The sequence below is a fragment of the Micromesistius poutassou genome (genome assembly GCF_964030765.1).
Source record: "Micromesistius poutassou genome assembly, chromosome: 2".
NCBI lineage: Eukaryota > Metazoa > Chordata > Actinopteri > Gadiformes > Gadidae > Micromesistius > Micromesistius poutassou.
In genome coordinates, this window is record NC_140272.1 from 550659 (window position 1) to 568090 (window position 17432).

General features: G+C 49.2%; 1 protein-coding gene across 1 annotated transcript; it reads left to right on the plus strand.

Moving 5' to 3' along the window:
* Positions 1-59: 59 nt before the first annotated feature.
* Positions 60-17082, plus strand: grm2a (glutamate receptor, metabotropic 2a; the record flags this gene model as incomplete). The annotated part of the gene is made up of 5 exons (XM_084464403.1): positions 60-557; positions 7718-8555; positions 10046-11109; positions 15327-15513; positions 17009-17082. The coding sequence occupies 5 exons, from the start codon at positions 60-62 to the stop codon at positions 17080-17082; spliced, it is 2661 nt and encodes an 886-aa protein (XP_084320529.1).
* Between the last annotated feature and the right edge of the window lie 350 nt (positions 17083-17432).

The following is a 17432-nucleotide window of genomic DNA, read 5'->3' on the forward strand; positions in this document are numbered from 1 at the left end:
CTCCCCGGACCGCCCGTCGCCACTCCACTCCGCGGGGAGAGAGAGAGCGTCCCCCGCCCATGTCCTCCGGTCGGTCCCCCGGGGGGCCCGGCCCCCGAGGCCTGCTGCTGCTCTGTGTGGCCCTGCTGCCCCCGGCCCCCCAGGGCCTCCCCGTGACGGGGTACAGCGCCGAGGCCAAGAGGGGGGTGGCGGTGGAGGGGGATCTGATGATCGGGGGGCTGTTCCCCGTGCACCAGAAGGGGGACGGCGCCGAGGACTGCGGCAAGATCAACGCCCAGCGGGGGATCCAGCGGCTGGAGGCCATGCTGCTGGCGCTGGACCACATCAACCAGGACCCCCTGCTGCTGCCCGGCCTGCGTCTGGGGGCCCACATCCTGGACACCTGCTCCAAGGACACCTACGCCCTGGAGCAGTCCCTGGAGTTCGTGCGGGCCTCGCTCACCAAGGTGGACGACAGCGAGTACACCTGTCCCGACGGCTCCTACGCCGTCCACGATGACCCGCCCCTCGCCATCTCCGGGGTCATCGGGGGCTCCTACAGCGACGTCTCCATCCAGGTAGACACCCCCCCCCCCCCCTCATTGTATTTAATTAGCGTTACTTGCTAGTGTGTGTGTGTGTGTGTGTGTGTGGCCGTGTTCCCTTAATGCACGGACGGTGTTAGAGTGAGAGAGAGATATATGCTGGGTGAGGCTGGGTGGTGCTGGATGAGGCTGGGTGAGGCTGGGTGGTGCTGGGTGAGGCTGGGTGGTGCTGGATGAGGCTGGGTGAGGCTGGGTGGTGCTGGGTGAGGCTGGGTGGTGCTGGGTGGTGCTGGGTGAGGCTGGGTGAGGCTGGGTGGTGCTGGGTGGTGCTGGGCGGTGCTGGGTGAGGCTGGGTGGTGCTGGGTGGTGCTGGGCGGTGCTGAGCGGTGCTGGGTGGTGCTGAGTGAGGCTGGGCGGTGCTGGGTGAGGCTGGGTGGTGTTGGGTGGTGCTGAGTGAGGCTGGGTGGTGCTGAGTGAGGCTGGGTGGTGCTGAGTGAGGCTGGGTGGTGCTGGGTGGTGCTGGGTGGTGTTGGGTGGTGCTGGGTTAGGCTGGGTGGTGCTAGATGGTGTTGGGTGGTGCTTGGTGATGCAGGGTGAGTCTGAGCGGGCTGAGTTACCCGATGAACTAAGAAATCAACAACAAAACAACAACACTCCTGAATGCATCCCACCATCGTCTGGCTCATCATCATCACCATGGTAACGCCTCAGAGGGACCGGGTGGCGGGGAGAGGCGGCGGCGGTGGGGAGCGCTACATGCTACCCTGGTGTCGGGGGCCGTGGGTGGGCTTGGCTGTCGAGGTGGCGTGGCGTGCCACGAGCACAGCTTGGAGCGGAGTGCGGAGGCGGGCTTCTATGACGCTGAAGCCCAGTGCCCCCCCCCCCCCCCCCATACCCACCCATCTGTGGCTCGGCCGACAAGTCTGAGGCCCCCGCAGCAGGCTGGGAGACGGGCTGGGAGCGGTCTGAGGCCCTCTCTGGAGGTGGGCTGGGAGCGGTCTGAGGCCCCCTCTGGAGGTGGGCTGGGAGCGGTCTGAGGCCCCCTCTGGAGGTGGGCTGGGAGCGGTCTGAGGCCCCCTCTGGAGGTGGGCTGGGAGCGGTCTGAGGCCCCCTCTGGAGGTGGGCTGGGAGCGGTCTGAGGCCCCCTCTGGAGGTGGGCTGGGAGCGGTCTGAGGCCCCCTCTGGAGGTGGGCTGGGAGCGGTCTGAGGCCCCCTCTGGAGGTGGGCTGGGAGCGGTCTGAGGCCCCCTCTGGAGGTGGGCTGGGAGCGGTCTGAGGCCCCCTCTGGAGGTGGGCTGGGAGCGGTCTGAGGCCCCCTCTGGAGGTGGGCTGGGAGCGGTTTGGTCCCACGGGGCTCCGCTGTGAGATGTGTTACTTTGTTGTTCTTTGGAGGAGGGTGTAGGTGAGGGAGATAGGTGATGGTTAGATGATGCTGACACCAATCACTCAACTGGATCATAGACAATAGCATTTATAATTAATACAAATAATAATATAATAATAATTGAATAAAGTTGTATCTGTCTATCTATAACAGAGCGGCTAGTGAGCAGTATGGTTAGTGAGTTTTCCAGGTGATCAGGTGACTGAGCCTGAGCTCAGTTGAATATCTTATTTTTTTTTTCTTTGTTTTCTGGGTCTTTTTTCTCTTGAGGAATGTTTAGGACTCTGCGGCGTACAGTTCAGTGCGTCCTGCATCTTCTCTCATGCGTGAAACACCGGATGATTCTGAGCAGACCAAGCGGACATGATACACATTTGTCTGTGAAACGGTGAAATCCGTCATCCATGAGGAGGCCAGTTTAAGCTGATGCAGGGTCCTTAAAGCTGCCGTCACACGGCCGCCTTTCAGTCCTCGCTGCTCACTGCAGCGGCCTGATCCTCATATTAACGAGGATCCCCGTCAAGGCGAACGTCAATTAGAGATGTTTTCTGTTCTTGCCTCAGGCGGATGAATGCATAGCGGGCCGCTGGCAGCGTGGTGCTGAACGGACGATGACAACATGATCACTAACAGTACATCTGGCAGTACACCTCTGTGTGTCACCCACTCTAAAGGCTCTCACAGCGGCTCGCTGCGGGAGGAGCCGCCTGCTCGCCCAGGCGTACTTCACTCATCTATTTATACTTGGATCATTTAAACCCATCCCTGGTCTGTTTATAAAGAAGAGGCCTCTGTGTGACCGACTAGTGGTGCCTCAATTATGAATTATTATGTTCTTATTATTATTATCATTATTATTATGACAACATAGTATTGTTATTATTATTATTACTAATATTGTTATTATGTTATTATTATTATCGTTATTGTTATTACTATTATTATTATTTGGACAACTAACCCTAACCCTATTATTATAATTATAATGATTTGTACTAATGTTACTATAATTTGTATTATTATTATTAATACTATTTTTATAATTTTATTATTATCGTTATTATTATTACTACCATTATTATTATCATTATATTATTATTATTATATTATTATTATTATACATTTCAAAGAAAAGAACATGCTGCCTAAATCATACGTAATTCCCTTGTGTTTGACCATTCAGTGGTATGGTGGAACACACTATCTTAATTCCCTTGTGTTGGAGTATTCAGTGTTATGGTGGAACACACTATCTTAATTCCCTTGTGTTGGAGTATTCAATGTTATGGTGGAACACATACTATCTTAATTCCCTTGTGTTGGAGTATTCAATGTTATGGTGGAACACATACTATCTTAATTCCCTTGTGTTGGAGTATTCAATGTTATGGTGGAACACACTATCTTAATTCCCTTGTGTTGGAGTATTCAGTGTTATGGTGGAACACACTATCTTAATTCCCTTGTGTTGGAGTATTCAGTGTTATGGTGGAACACATACTATTTTCCCAATCACAGTTGTTCACATGGCCTGCAAGTGTGTATGAATCCTTTCTTCTTGCTGAAATAAAGAATGCTATTATGAATACTTAGAGGGAAGCCCAGCCTCCATCAGCCTCTTGTCTGCTGACTCGTGGATTCCAGTGGGTTCTTAATGAAAGCTGTTACGGTTTAAAGGTGTAAAGAGTCGTCTCATAACCATTGTGCCGGCTACAGGGTATCCTCTGTGGTTGTGCTTAAATATACCACCATAGAGCTAAACAGGGAAATGAATACTGACAGGACACAGGAGGACATGCATTTATACCTACAAACATACATACATATACATATATACATGCATTCATACATATATATATACATACATACATTCATATATACATACATATATACATATATACATGCATTCATACATACATACATTCATACATTAATTCATACATACATACATGCATATATACATGCATTCATACATACATACATTCATACATTAATTCATACATACATACATGCATATATACATGCATTCATATATATATATATATATATATATATAAACACATATATACATATATATACATACATATAAACATTTATAGATACATAAATGTATAAATGTATACATACATACATACATAGCATAGCTATGTATGCATAGCTATGTTCATAGCCATTAGCCAGTCCATAGCATTTTTGCTATGGACCCAGAGTCTGAAATAATAATAAAGAATACCCATAGGCAGAAGGTGGGTAAAACCGTAAGCAGAAGCGGCTCCAGGTTCTCTGTCTGGCTGAAGGCTCTGAGGGATGTGATGGAGGCGAGGCCCCAGGCAGGATACTGATCAACAACCTGTCTGCTACGGAGCTCCTCTCTGTACACCTGGTGGGACATCTTAAAGGCGGTTGCCAAGCAACTGAAGCCTTTAGGAAGGAAATGACATATTAGAGACAGTGTGTCTGTGTGTGTCATGTGTGATTGTTGCCTGTGTTCACATGCGTATTCATGCAGTGTGTGGGGGGGTGTTGGATGTGTGTGTGGCGGGGGGTGGGGTGTGTATGCATCATTGTCATGTGCACATTGGCACGCTATCCACTGCCCTAGTGTGTGTGTGTGTGTGTGTGTGTGTGTGTATGAGTATTTGTGCGTGTGTGGTGTGTGTCTGTGTGCTGTGTGACGTGTGTCTGTGTGTGTCTGTGTGTGTGTCTGTGTGTGTGTGTGTATGAGTATTTGTGCGTGTGTGGTGTGTGGCCATGTGTGTGTGATGTGTGTGTGTGTGTGTGTGTGTGTGTGTGTGTGTGTGTGTGTGTGTGTGTGTGTGTGTGTGTGTGTGTGTGTGTGTGTGTGTGTGTGTGTGTGTGTGTGTGTGTGTCTGCATAGCGCTACAGCACTGCAGTGGACAGCAGCACATGGCTGCGCTGTTGAAGAAGAGGAGCACAACTTTTCATGCAGAACAAAATCATGTTAATAGCTTCACAAAGCCTTTGTGTTTCCCAGACATTCCCCGGTAGTCTTGGTAGCCCCTCCAGAACACTTTCTTCAATCCCCAATCCCCCTTCAATCCCCCACATGGTTTTAATTTCACTGTACATCTCTCTTCCATGCAACCAACTCCTGCCCCTGGTCCACGACCACCACAACAATCTGGTATCTACCTTGAATCTATCTAGTGTCTACCTTGAATCTATCCGGTATCTATTTGGTATCTATCTGGTATCTATTTGGTATCTATCTGGGATCTATCTGGTATCTATCTGGGATCTATCTGGTATCTAACTTGTATCTATCACTAGATACAAGTATTTACAATGTAGATTAGGGTTAGATAGATTCAAGGTAGATACAAGATAGATACAAGTAGATATGTATCTGTCTAGCCAAGATGTCACCCTTCCTCCAGGGGCTCAGAGGCAAAGCTGAGTCACTTAAGTGACTTGGGGTTAGGTTGCTTGGGGTTAGGTTCCCGGTTTAGGGTTAGGTTCCCGGGTTAGGGTTAGGTTTGTTAGGATTAGGGTTTGGATTGGTAGGGTTAGGGTTAGTTTTGCTCGGGTTAGGTTCCTGGGCTGCTGTCTGCAGGGATACTGGTCATGGGAATACAAAGCTTAATCCTCGTCGTGTTTCCTCTAAGGCTGCTGGTCCCGGCCTTACCCTAACCCATCCACAGAAAACCCTGCGACTGTAATCAGACAATGCTCTCCTCTTATTACCGAAGTGTATGGTGCGATGTCTGCAGCCTAACCCACATACAGCGTACATGCTGCTCACTGACCTGTCTCTGAACTGGGATGGAGGATCAACTCCCTGCTAAATGATTATAATATCAAACAGAATGTATGACGATGAGAGACTGATCAAGTGGCCATCCACTTTAGAGACGTGCCTGATCTTATAAAGCAGCAACCATGATATGTGCAATTATACTCTCCTTCCAGCTTTCCTCTGAGCTCTTTGTATCAGTTATATATCAGTTATGTATGTGGTGTGTTTGGCTGCGACCAGAGCTTTTTTTTTTTGTGCTATAGATATGCAACCAATTGGTTACTGTGTAAGCATCTGTTATACTACAGGAATTGTAAGCCTATTATATCAATAAACAGGGTTTTTATTTCAGATGGTTGTTATTTGACTGGTTTATAATTGAATATTTGCAGTACTATAGATTGGATTACTCAAAACTCAAAATTATTTATCTATCTTAATGTGTAATATGTTGTTTTTTTGTCCAAGTTCTGAGACGTTATTTACGCCCACATGTTTAAATGCGTAGGCTACATGGCTGTAAAATGGCCTACAATCCTTCTCTTATTACCCAATGTAGTCCCATCTAATATAATCTGATCTTCATGATACAGTAACACACACACACACACACACACACACACACACACACACACACACACACACACACACACACACACACACACACACACACACACACACCTCGGTAGTGTTCTCTGTCTTTCCCCCCTTCTTCAAGACATGATGTAAATAGGATTAAAGTTATGATTAATTTTCCAAGTGGAAAGAGACGATTATTGGAGATGATTAGAATATTGGAATTTTAATCTTTAGTTTTGATCTTTTTAAAATTAGAAATGGTGGAAGCTCTGTTTTTTTCTGTGTGTTATTATCCGGCTTTCAATACAGAAATAGTTTAGTTGAATAAATGGTCTTCTTCCATATTGACCTATCGTGGTCGTTTGTTACACTGCATTAGGAGCCACGTGCTCACTGTACTCTAAGCATGTATAAATATCACCTGAGGGACATAGTGACACTGCATATGCTCACTGTACTCTGAGCATGTATAATCACCATACCTGTTTGTTCTTAAGTTCCCATTTCATAAACATTTCTTCCTGTTAATATTTCAAGGTATTTTTACACTAAAACAGACAGGGATCAAAACAACTCTGCAACATTGTAATATCTAGTCTATTTCTTTCCTGACAGTATATTTATTGAAAATCAAGAAGCTGAGTTTGTAATGCCAGTATGCCTGCAAACTAGACCTGGGTTGGCATTTTTATGAGAAGGTTCTGACTCGCCCCCCTTAGGCTTGAAGAGCCCGCCGCGAGAGGCTGTCGGGAGGCTGCTTCTCCAACCACTGTGCACTGTGTCAGAACGCTGACAAGTCCTATTAGGCATAGAAGGGGAAAAGTTCTTAGCCGTCTTTAGATATGTTGACTCACACTGCCCAATCTCTGCCGCCATCCTCTCTCTCTCTCTCTCTCTCTCTCTCTCTCTCTCTCTCTCTCTCTCTCTCTCTCTCTCTCTCAATTTATCCTTCACTTTACATTGAATCATATGCACTGGTTTACAGAGTAATGTTGTTTCCATGGTGACTTTATTGGGGTGGGGGTTAGGGTTAGTCCATTACTTGCGTCTTTGGATCATCTAGGTTGATTACCCTGTTATAGAAGCCCAACAGTAGCATCACATTAACAGTGAGAGAGTCAAGTTGGTAAATGTCTCACAATGTCTCTCGTAAAAGAGAAAAGAAACTGACAGACTGGGGTGAGAACATTTACTCCTGTGAGAAAACAAACAGCAGGCAGTTGTAGTGTAAATTATTGATGTGATCCACTTGGCCATAATTACCGTCACATCGTTAGGTGTGATGAATGGAAGTAATGTAGAGATGTGAAGCCTTAAAGGTGCAGTGTGTAGGATTGAGTGGTATTATCAACCAACTGTAAACATCCACCTCACCCCACCCTTTTCACAACTGCGGCCAACCAAGAGGTGGTCCACCATTTCCTCTGGGTGGAACCTGACACCTGATGTTCTCCGTGTGTCTCTTTTCCCTCAGGTGGCCAACCTCCTCCGGCTCTTCCAGATCCCCCAGATCAGCTACGCCTCCACCAGCGCCAAGCTCAGCGACAAGTCCCGCTACGACTACTTCGCCCGCACCGTGCCGCCCGACTTCTACCAGGCCAAGGCCATGGCGGAGATCCTGCGCTACTTCAACTGGACCTACGTGTCCACCGTGGCGTCGGAGGGCGACTACGGCGAGACGGGCATCGACGCCTTCCAGCAGGAGGCCCGCGCCCGCCACATCTGCATCGCCACCTCGGCCAAGGTCAGCCGCTCCATGAGCCGCTGGAGCTACGAGAACGTGATCCGCTCGCTGCAGCTCAAGTCCAACGCCAGGGTGGTGATCCTGTTCACGCGCAGCGAGGACGCCCGCGAGCTGCTGGTGGCCGCCAACCGCATGAACGTGTCCTTCACCTGGGTGGCGAGCGACGGCTGGGGCGCGCAGGAGAGCGTGGTGCGCGGCAGCGAGGCGGTGGCGGACGGGGCCTTCACCATCGAGCTGGCCTCCTACCCCATCCCCCGCTTCAACGACTACTTCACCGGCCTGCACCCCTACAACAACACCAGGAACCCCTGGTTCAGGGAGTTCTGGGAGAACCAGTTCCAGTGCAGCCTCCACGACCTGGGCTGCGGGAAGCACTCGCTGAAGGACGTGCCCTTTGAGCCCGAGTCCAAGATCATGTTCGTGGTGAACGCCGTGTTCGCCATGGCGACCGCCCTGCACAACATGAGGCAGGCCCTGTGCCCCAACTCCACCGGCGTCTGCGAAGCGCTCAAACCGGGCAACGGCAGGAAGTTCTACAAGGACTACATTCTCAAGGTCAAGTTTGATGGTGAGTTCAGCCAAAGTCCTTCTAGGCAAGTCCTCTCACTCGCGGCCATCTTGGCCACGCCTTTCTGGCAGCTATTTGGTCTTAACAAGACCAGGGCCCTGTCTAATGAATAGGGAGAGAGCTGTATCTCCATTTTCCGAGATCTAAGGGGCATAAAAAACACATGTTTGAAATCACGATGAAAAACAGACTAAAATCGCTGAAAGGGTTTGGTGGTTTTGTATTAAATTAACGTTTTAAAAGCCCTTTTTCTTACAGGTAATCTTGGACTGCGCATGCGCAATGCTTCACGACACAGTTTTCATTTACGGCATAACAACACCGGCACTGCACTGACAGCAAGTTAGCTTTAAAAGTTAGCTTTTGCTGCCGAGCCAACAAGATAACAGGTAGTCGAAGTTTTCCAGTCGATGCTGCTTGTGCCGCTCCAGCTGCTGGTTCTTCCCTCCTGATTGAAAATAATAAGTGTCGCAAAAAGCGTGACCGCGTATGACCTGCAAAATGATTGGAGCAACGGCACCGGAAGAGGCGGGACATGTGCAAACAACTGCCATCTTGGCGTTACGAAGTTCCCCCATGCATTTCAATGGGTGATTTTTTCAGTGATGTGTCTCCTCCTTCTATAGTGTCTCTGGTTCAGCCTCGCTCTTCCATCGGTTACCTTGATGTTGGTTTTATTCAAACATGTTTGATGTGACCATTTGATGTGTCAGTAACCTTCCCTGCACACACATCGACCAATTATATTCCACTGGATGCAGTACAAACCAGGATGTTTTTCACGCTTCATGCTCAAAGATAAGAGTTAGGTGTTGTGTTAACAATTTAGGTGTTGCTGTTTCAGGCTGGGGGTATTGGCTTGGGTCCAGGGTTAGGGTTGGATAGAGAGAATAATAGATCCAGGGTTAGGGTGGATAGAGAGGGTAATATATCCTGGGTTAGGATTGGATAGAGAGAGAGAGTAATAGTAGAGAGAGTAATGGTTCCAGGGTTAGGGTTACAGTTAGGGTAAGATGGAGAGGGTATCTCTCTCTAACATATCCAATTGTTTCAGCATGACGGGAAATTAAAGAGATGGGTTAAATCATTCATGCAAATGCAAACCCCATGGATTTGTATGATAGGTGTATAATATTCTCTCTGTGGACGGCAATTAGATGAAACCTGTGTGTCCACAGTCCACCGGCTAGACCAGACCAGGCCAGTCTAGATGCTTGGATGACAGGAGACACCCTTGACATTTATCACTGTTCAATTTTCTGTCAAAAAGCAAGGAGTTCTGCTCGTAGCCCTGCACTGAACTCTGCAACTTGGTCTCAGGATTATGCTTTACTATGAACATGTCGGACTCCCGTTGTGTCATGTGCCTGAAAACATCCGCCCTTCGCTCTCTTTTCCTCCCCTTTCTCTTTCTTTTCCTCCCTTCTTTCTTTTTCCTCCCCCTTCTCTTTCTTTTCCTCCCCTTTCTCTCTCTTTCCTCCCCCTCCTAGCTCCGTTCCGTCCGGCCAACACGGAGAACATGGTCCGCTTCGACGGCTTCGGGGACAGCCTGGGTCGCTACAACATCTTCCACTACCACAAGGAGGGCGCTCGCTACGTCTACCGCAAGGTGGGCTACTGGGCGGAGAGCCTCACCCTGGACACCCACCTGATCCCCTGGGCGGGCCGAGCCGCGCCCACCTCCCAGTGCAGCGACCCCTGCAGGAAGAACGAGGTGAAGAGCATGCAGCCCGGGGATGTGTGCTGCTGGATCTGCATCCCCTGCCAGGCCTACCAGTTCCTCCGCGACGAGTTCACCTGCGCCGACTGCAGCTTCGGCCAGTGGCCCCTGGCCAACCTGAGCGGCTGCTACGACCTGCCCGAGGAGTACATCCGCTGGGAGGACGCCTGGGCCGTGGGGCCCGTGGCCATCTCCTGCCTGGGCATCGTGTGCACCCTGTCGGTGGTGGGTCTGTTCCTCAAGCACAACCAGACCCCCGTGGTGAAGGCCAGCGGGCGGGAGCTGTCCTACATCCTGCTGCTGGGGGTGCTGATGTGCTACAGCATGACCTTCATCTACATCGGCAAGCCGTCCACCGCCGTGTGCACGCTGCGCCGCCTGGGCCTGGGCACCTCCTTCGCCGTGTGCTACTCGGCGCTGCTCACCAAGACCAACCGCATCGCCCGCATCTTCAGCGGCGTGACGGACGGAGCGCAGCGGCCGCGCTTCATCAGCCCCGCCTCCCAGGTGGCCATCTGCGGGGGCCTGATCTCCTGCCAGCTGCTGGTGGTGCTGATGTGGCTGCTGGTGGAGACGCCGGGCGTGAGGAAGGAGGTGAGCCCCGAGAGGAGGGACGTGGTCACCCTCAAGTGCAACAGCCGGGACTCCAGCATGCTGCTGTCGCTCACCTACAACTGCGTCCTCATCATCCTGTGCACCGTCTACGCCTTCAAGACCCGCAAGTGTCCGGAGAACTTCAACGAGGCCAAGTTCATCGGCTTCACCATGTACACCACCTGCATCATCTGGCTGGCCTTCCAGCCCATCTTCTACGTCACGGCCAGCGACTACAGGGTGAGGACTCTGCTCGGGTCGTCTGCCACGCGTACAGGTTCTATTTTAAGTAGGCTATGCTGTCTAGGCTTCGCCTTATGGGCTGCTCGGCTGTTGTAGGCTGATTGTAGGCTATGCCTACAATCATAGAACTAGAGTTATAATAACATAACTATCGTTTCTGTATTGTAATCTTTTCGAAATGACCAAAACGCGGTGCATGTTTATGTGATTGAGGTAAAATGCATTCTGCATTGTTTGTCTTGCATTGATTTGCTGAGGGCACAAGGAAAGGCCGATTGTGGATCAGCGTTATGTGCGTTACATTGGTTGACCCTTGATGTTAGCAACAGTTGAAGTTATTTAAGAGTAATATTTAATATAACGTCAATGGCTCATTGGAGTGATCATCCCTCTACTATTATTACTAGTGTTATTTGATTAATTTAAGATATAAATGCCATCCTCTGAATAAAAAAGACAGACAGACAGACAGACGATGTACAGTAATTCAGTGAAAACAGTCTGAACCTGGGAGCCTCCAGGGAGTGCTGAGTGAGGGATGCGTAGGCTGAGCCCCCTGAGACCTCCAGAGAAACACAGCGTCCTGCCCGCATACGAGGCGGGCTGATGGGGAGCCAATGTCCCCGGGAGTCCCCACGGCTCAGAGGAGGGCTGTAGCAGCGGAGCGATGAGCCCAGCTGTGTGCTGCTGTCCTGGGACCGCGGGGGCCTCTGAGGGACCCCCGAGTTAGGGTTAGTTAGAGGGACTCATGGACACAGATCTCCACTTTGACACATGAATAATTACTGTGTCGGCCCAGCTCCCGCGTGCCATCAGTTCCTCCCGGTGAAGGACGGATTACGAGTGTATTGGGTTTGTTGCTCAATCTCAAGTTGTTGTGCCACAGTCTTGCACATTATGGTCGAGCGACCACATAGAGACTGTACTATGTGGTCTTGCATGAAATGTTAAGGAAAACTAAATATGCTATAATAACTACGGAGCCATGAATATCAAATTTGATTAAGATATACAATATTGAAGATGTGCTCTGCACCCACGGGGGATAGGGCTATCCCCGTTACACACACACACACACACACACACACACACACACACACACATACACACACACACACACACACACACACACACACACACACACACACACACACACCGTTCAAAAACAGGGCAGATTAAACAGCAGGCTAATATCCCCAGTGCTCATATGAAAGCACTGATGGATAAAATTCAAAGTGGAAGGCAGGAAAACAAATAGCGTCTGTTATCCGTGTACCATCCACTAATGGATGTATATGCATTCCCTTTAGGAATATATATATGTTATATTTATAACATATTGAGATTCTCTCTTCATTGGGGTATCCCCCAGTATGATTTCTAACTAGTGTTTGCAAGGGTACAGAAATTAAATTCTACTGAAAGGAACAATATGATATAATAATATCTCAAGCTTACAAATTCTGAACCGCAAAGATTGTACAATAGCAGACAATGTATGTAGGCAGAGGGACTTCAATAGGAAAAAACCTGGGATGACAGACAAATGCTAAATTGCGTTTTTATATGTTAATCTTTGTCACACCTTCAATCCAAATATAACATTTGATGACACAATCGTTCGTACAGAGAGACATGTTTGAATGAGTCAGTAAGGCGTCCTGGTCTGTTGTTCTGTCTTCAACAACAATACACCAATGGAGCATCTTTGTTCCCTCCAGATGGTTTAAAATCCAATCCAACGGACAGCACCACGTCTGACCCAAAGCAGGAGGATGTGGTGTGAATGCAGTAATTCTGATGCAGCAGTGCATTGGTCCTCTGTGTTGAAAAACAGACAGTGGTAGTCAGTATGAAGGTACAACCCTCCCTGTTTGACAGTAGTCTGTATGAAGGTACAACCCTCCCTGTTTGACAGTAGTCAGTATGAAGGTACAACCCTCCCTGTTTGACAGTAGTCAGTATGAAGGTACAACCCTCCCTGTTTGACAGTAGTCAGTATGAAGGTACAACCCTCCCTGTTTGACAGTAGTCAGTATGAAGGTACAACCCTCCCTGTTTGACAGTAGTCAGTATGAAGGTACAACCCTCCCTGTTTGACAGTAGTCAGTATGAAGGTACAACCCTCCCTGTTTGACAGTAGTCAGTATGAAGGTACAACCCTCCCTGTTTGACAGTAGTCAGTATGAAGGTACAACCCTCCCTGTTTGACAGTAGTCAGTATGAAGGTACAACCCTCCCTGTTTGACAGTAGTCAGTATGAAGGTACAACCCTCCCTGTTTGACAGTAGTCAGTATGAAGGTACAACCCTCCCTGTTTGACAGTAGTCAGTATGAAGGTACAACCCTCCCTGTTTGACAGTAGTCAGTATGAAGGTACAACCCTCCCTGTTTGACAGTAGTCAGTATGAAGGTACAACCCTCCCTGTTTGACAGTAGTCAGTATGAAGGTACAACCCTCCCTGTTTGACAGTAGTCAGTATGAAGGTACAACCCTCCCTGTTTGACAGTAGTCAGTATGAAGGTACAACCCTCCCTGTTTGACAGTAGTCTGTATGAAGGTACAACCCTCCCTGTTTGACAGTAGTCAGTATGAAGGTACAACCCTCCCTGTTTGACAGTAGTCAGTATGAAGGTACAACCCTCCCTGTTTGACAGTAGTCAGTATGAAGGTACAACCCTCCCCCATCAGAGGACAGCTGGAGGAACCCTTCCTAACACTTCTCATGTCCTCTGGTCTGACTGAGCAACTTCTCATGAATTATTAAACACACCGTTCATTCTTATGCAATGCTGTCACACAGTCCTGCTCAAGATCGAGGTTGATTCTCTTATTTTTTGTAAATGTATTCTTAATGACCTGCACTGTATTACCTAACTGATTTAAATTGTATATTTACATTCCAGGTGTGAAAGAAAGCCACATGTGTTTATTGGTTTGAAGCTGACTGGATTAATTTGAAACAAATCATATATATATATATATATATTTTTTTTTCATATATTAAGGATATAGTGAAAACTAATTTTACACATTTGCCATCTCATTCATTCAACACTTATTGTTCAACACAATAATACTTCCGTTTTTGATTTCCCTGCATAGTTCCCTTCTTAATCGATAGGCTTGAAGAAGTTCTCCAAGACTGATACTGTGGTCGTATATTATATATATAATCTTATACAGCTCTACTCTATGTGGGTGTCTCACACCTAAACACGGGAACAGTTGGTTCCCCGTGCTCAGTGTCACCTTATCCTCATACCGTCGTTACCGTTCAACAATCTGGGACAGACGTCTGCCTGCCGAGACAGACTGACGAGAACACAGAGACACCCACACAGCCCGTCGGAGAGGCAGCATGAGGGGGTGGAGGCAGCATGAGGGGGTGGAGGCAGGGTGGAGGCAGGGTGGAGGTAGGGTGGAGGTGGGAGGAGGCAACATGAGGGGGGGTGGAGGCAACATGAGGGGGTGGAGGCAACATGAGGGGGTGGAGGCAGCATGAGGGGGTGGAGGCAGGGTGGAGGTAGGGTGGAGGTGGGAGGAGGCAACATGAGGGGGGGTGGAGGCAACATGAGGGGGTGGAGGCAGGGTGGAGGTGGGAGGAGGCAGGGTTGATGTGGCAGGAGGCAGGGTGGAGGTGGGTGGAGGCAACATGGTAATATGGGGGGGTGGAGGTGGGAGGAGGTAATATGGGGGGGTGGAGGTAGGGCGGAGGTGGGGCAGAGGTGGGAGGAGGCAGCATGAGGGGGATGGAGACAGGGTGGAGGTGGGGCAGAGGTGGGAGGAGGCAGCATGAGGGGGATGGAGACAGGGTGGAGGTGGGGGGAGGTGAGCAAACCCCACCGCGCCACACAACAAGCTGTAGGTGAGAAGGAACAAGGGAGTCAGAAGTTCAGACAGCAAGTGAGAACCTGGTTCACAGGACGAACAGTGTGTCACCACATCCCTATTCTATTGTTCAAAAGGTTCTTCCACAGGTTTGGGTACCTCCATAACACATATACCTTCTGTATAATGGCGTACTTGCTTTCCATTTGGTTTATCTTACGTTATAAAGAACCTCTTAGATCCAAACACAAAAAACAATTGTGCTCACAAGTAGTTCAATACGTTTTCAAATCTGCCCAGTAACGTCCACAGACCCTGTGGACCAATCAGCGACCCTGGTCGGTTCTGACGGCTGCGCCTGGTTCCTTTGTGTCGGTTCTAGGTGCAGACCACCACCATGTGCATCTCCGTCAGCCTGAGCGGCACGGTGGTGCTGGGCTGCCTCTTCGCCCCCAAGGTCCACATCATCCTGTTCCAGCCCCAGAAGAACGTGAGCAGCCTCCGGGCGGCCAGCACCCGCCACAGCCTCCCCCCGGGCCCCGGCTCCAGCTTCTCTCAAGGTTCCTTCTGTTTATTACTGTATTACCCTTCAGCCTCGTTGTGTTTAGAACTGTATTGTTCTTCAGCCTCCCCATGGCTCCAGCTTCTCTCAAGGGGACCGCCTTCATCACGGATCCACCTTATCATGTATCACATGTTTTAAGAGTTTCCTTCATCTTGTGACCTTCTGGTCCACGTCAGCATTGTGTTGCGTTGTGTCACATGTTTGAAGAGTTTCTTCGCTCTTCGACTACCTCTGCCATTTCTGTTTGAACGTAACCATAGTAACCATAATCCTCCACTCTTGTGGGGTTTTGATCCGTGGCCGTGCACAGGACCAGTCATTGAGAAGTTGAGGAGACCTGGAGAGGTGAGGCATTGTAGTGACATGGCTACAATCCAGCTCAGTGCACCTCTCATGAAGAATGGTCCGCACAGAGCAGCTTGTTGGACTATGTGCACCTGGGCCTCTGTGGGGGTCTCAGTATGGGAGAGGCACTCAGTACATCCATTGGTTATGACTGGAGCCGTCCACTGGGGCTTACGGGTTAGGGCTAGGGCTAGGTCAGGTCCTAGTGAGTCTGCTGCTGCCTGGTGCATCTCCCGCCAGTGAGAAGAACATACATCGTACATCACGCTTCCCCCCGAGGTGCTGACCCCCCCCACACAAGGTCCACTTAAGGAGGACAGGCATCAACACGGCCCCAACCCTAAGAACTAGAGTACATCCCAGGTGCAAAGTGTGTCTCAGGACCGCCTATCACAGGGATGGATGATACGTCCTGCTTGTCATCCCTCTGTCTGTATATGTACTCACTCAGCCTTTCATATACTCATATATATACATATATAATTTATATACAAATACTATACATATATACTATAAATATATACTCATATAAAGCCTTCTGTCCATCCCCTCCTCTAACCTATCAATTATTATTTCATCCCTCCATTCATTAATTCATCCATCCATCCATTCATCCATTTCAATTCTCCAGTGTTACTGATGGTAGTCTGTTGTAACCAGTGACGGAAAACCGTAGCAGAGAGAAGCCAGTAGGGACGACTCAAAGGTACCCCTTAATGCCTGGCAGAACAACCCTGCACTTACACGTCCTTACCTTCAGAACCAGTCAGCCTGCACTGAAGACAGAGTCAACCGTGCAGGCGACAGCCAGCTCTTCGGGTGCAGTTAGGGTGAGGTGCCTTGCTCAGGGACACCTCGACACTCCGCTAGGAGGATCCGGGGATCTAACTAGAAGCCTTCTGGTTACAAGTCAATCTGCCCTACCTCCTGAGCTAAGCATGTTTTAACGAATGTTATTATTTTGTGAGCCTTATTTAAGAAGCGACTGTAGTGACTGAACTTTAAGGTTCTGAATGTATTCAGATATTACAAACCTGTTCATATCCCTCAATTTACTCCCTCTATTGCCCACTAAATCAATAATTCATATGGTGTGTGTGTGTGTGTGTGTGTGTGTGTGTGTGTGTGTGTGTGTGTGTGTGTGTGTGTGTCAGGGTCCGCAGCCAACGTGGTCCCGACGGTCTGCAATGGGCGTGAGGTGGTGGACTCAACGACGTCGTCCTTGTGAACAGCAGCCTCCACTAGGCTGTCCTTCCTAATCCTAACCACTAGCCTAAGCCCTAACCCTAACCCTAGCCACTAGCCTAACCCCTAACCTAACCCTAACCCTACTAGCCTAAGCCCTAACCCTAACCCTAGCCACTAGCCTAAGCCCTAACCTAACCCTAACCCGACCCCTAACCACTAGCCTAACCCCTAACCTAACCCTAACCCGACCCCTAACCACTAGCCTAACCCCTAACCTAACCCTAACCCGACCCCTAACCACTAGCCTAACCCCTAACCTAACCCTAACCCGACCCCTAACCACTAGCCTAACCCCTAACCTAACCCTAACCCGACCCCTAACCACTAGCC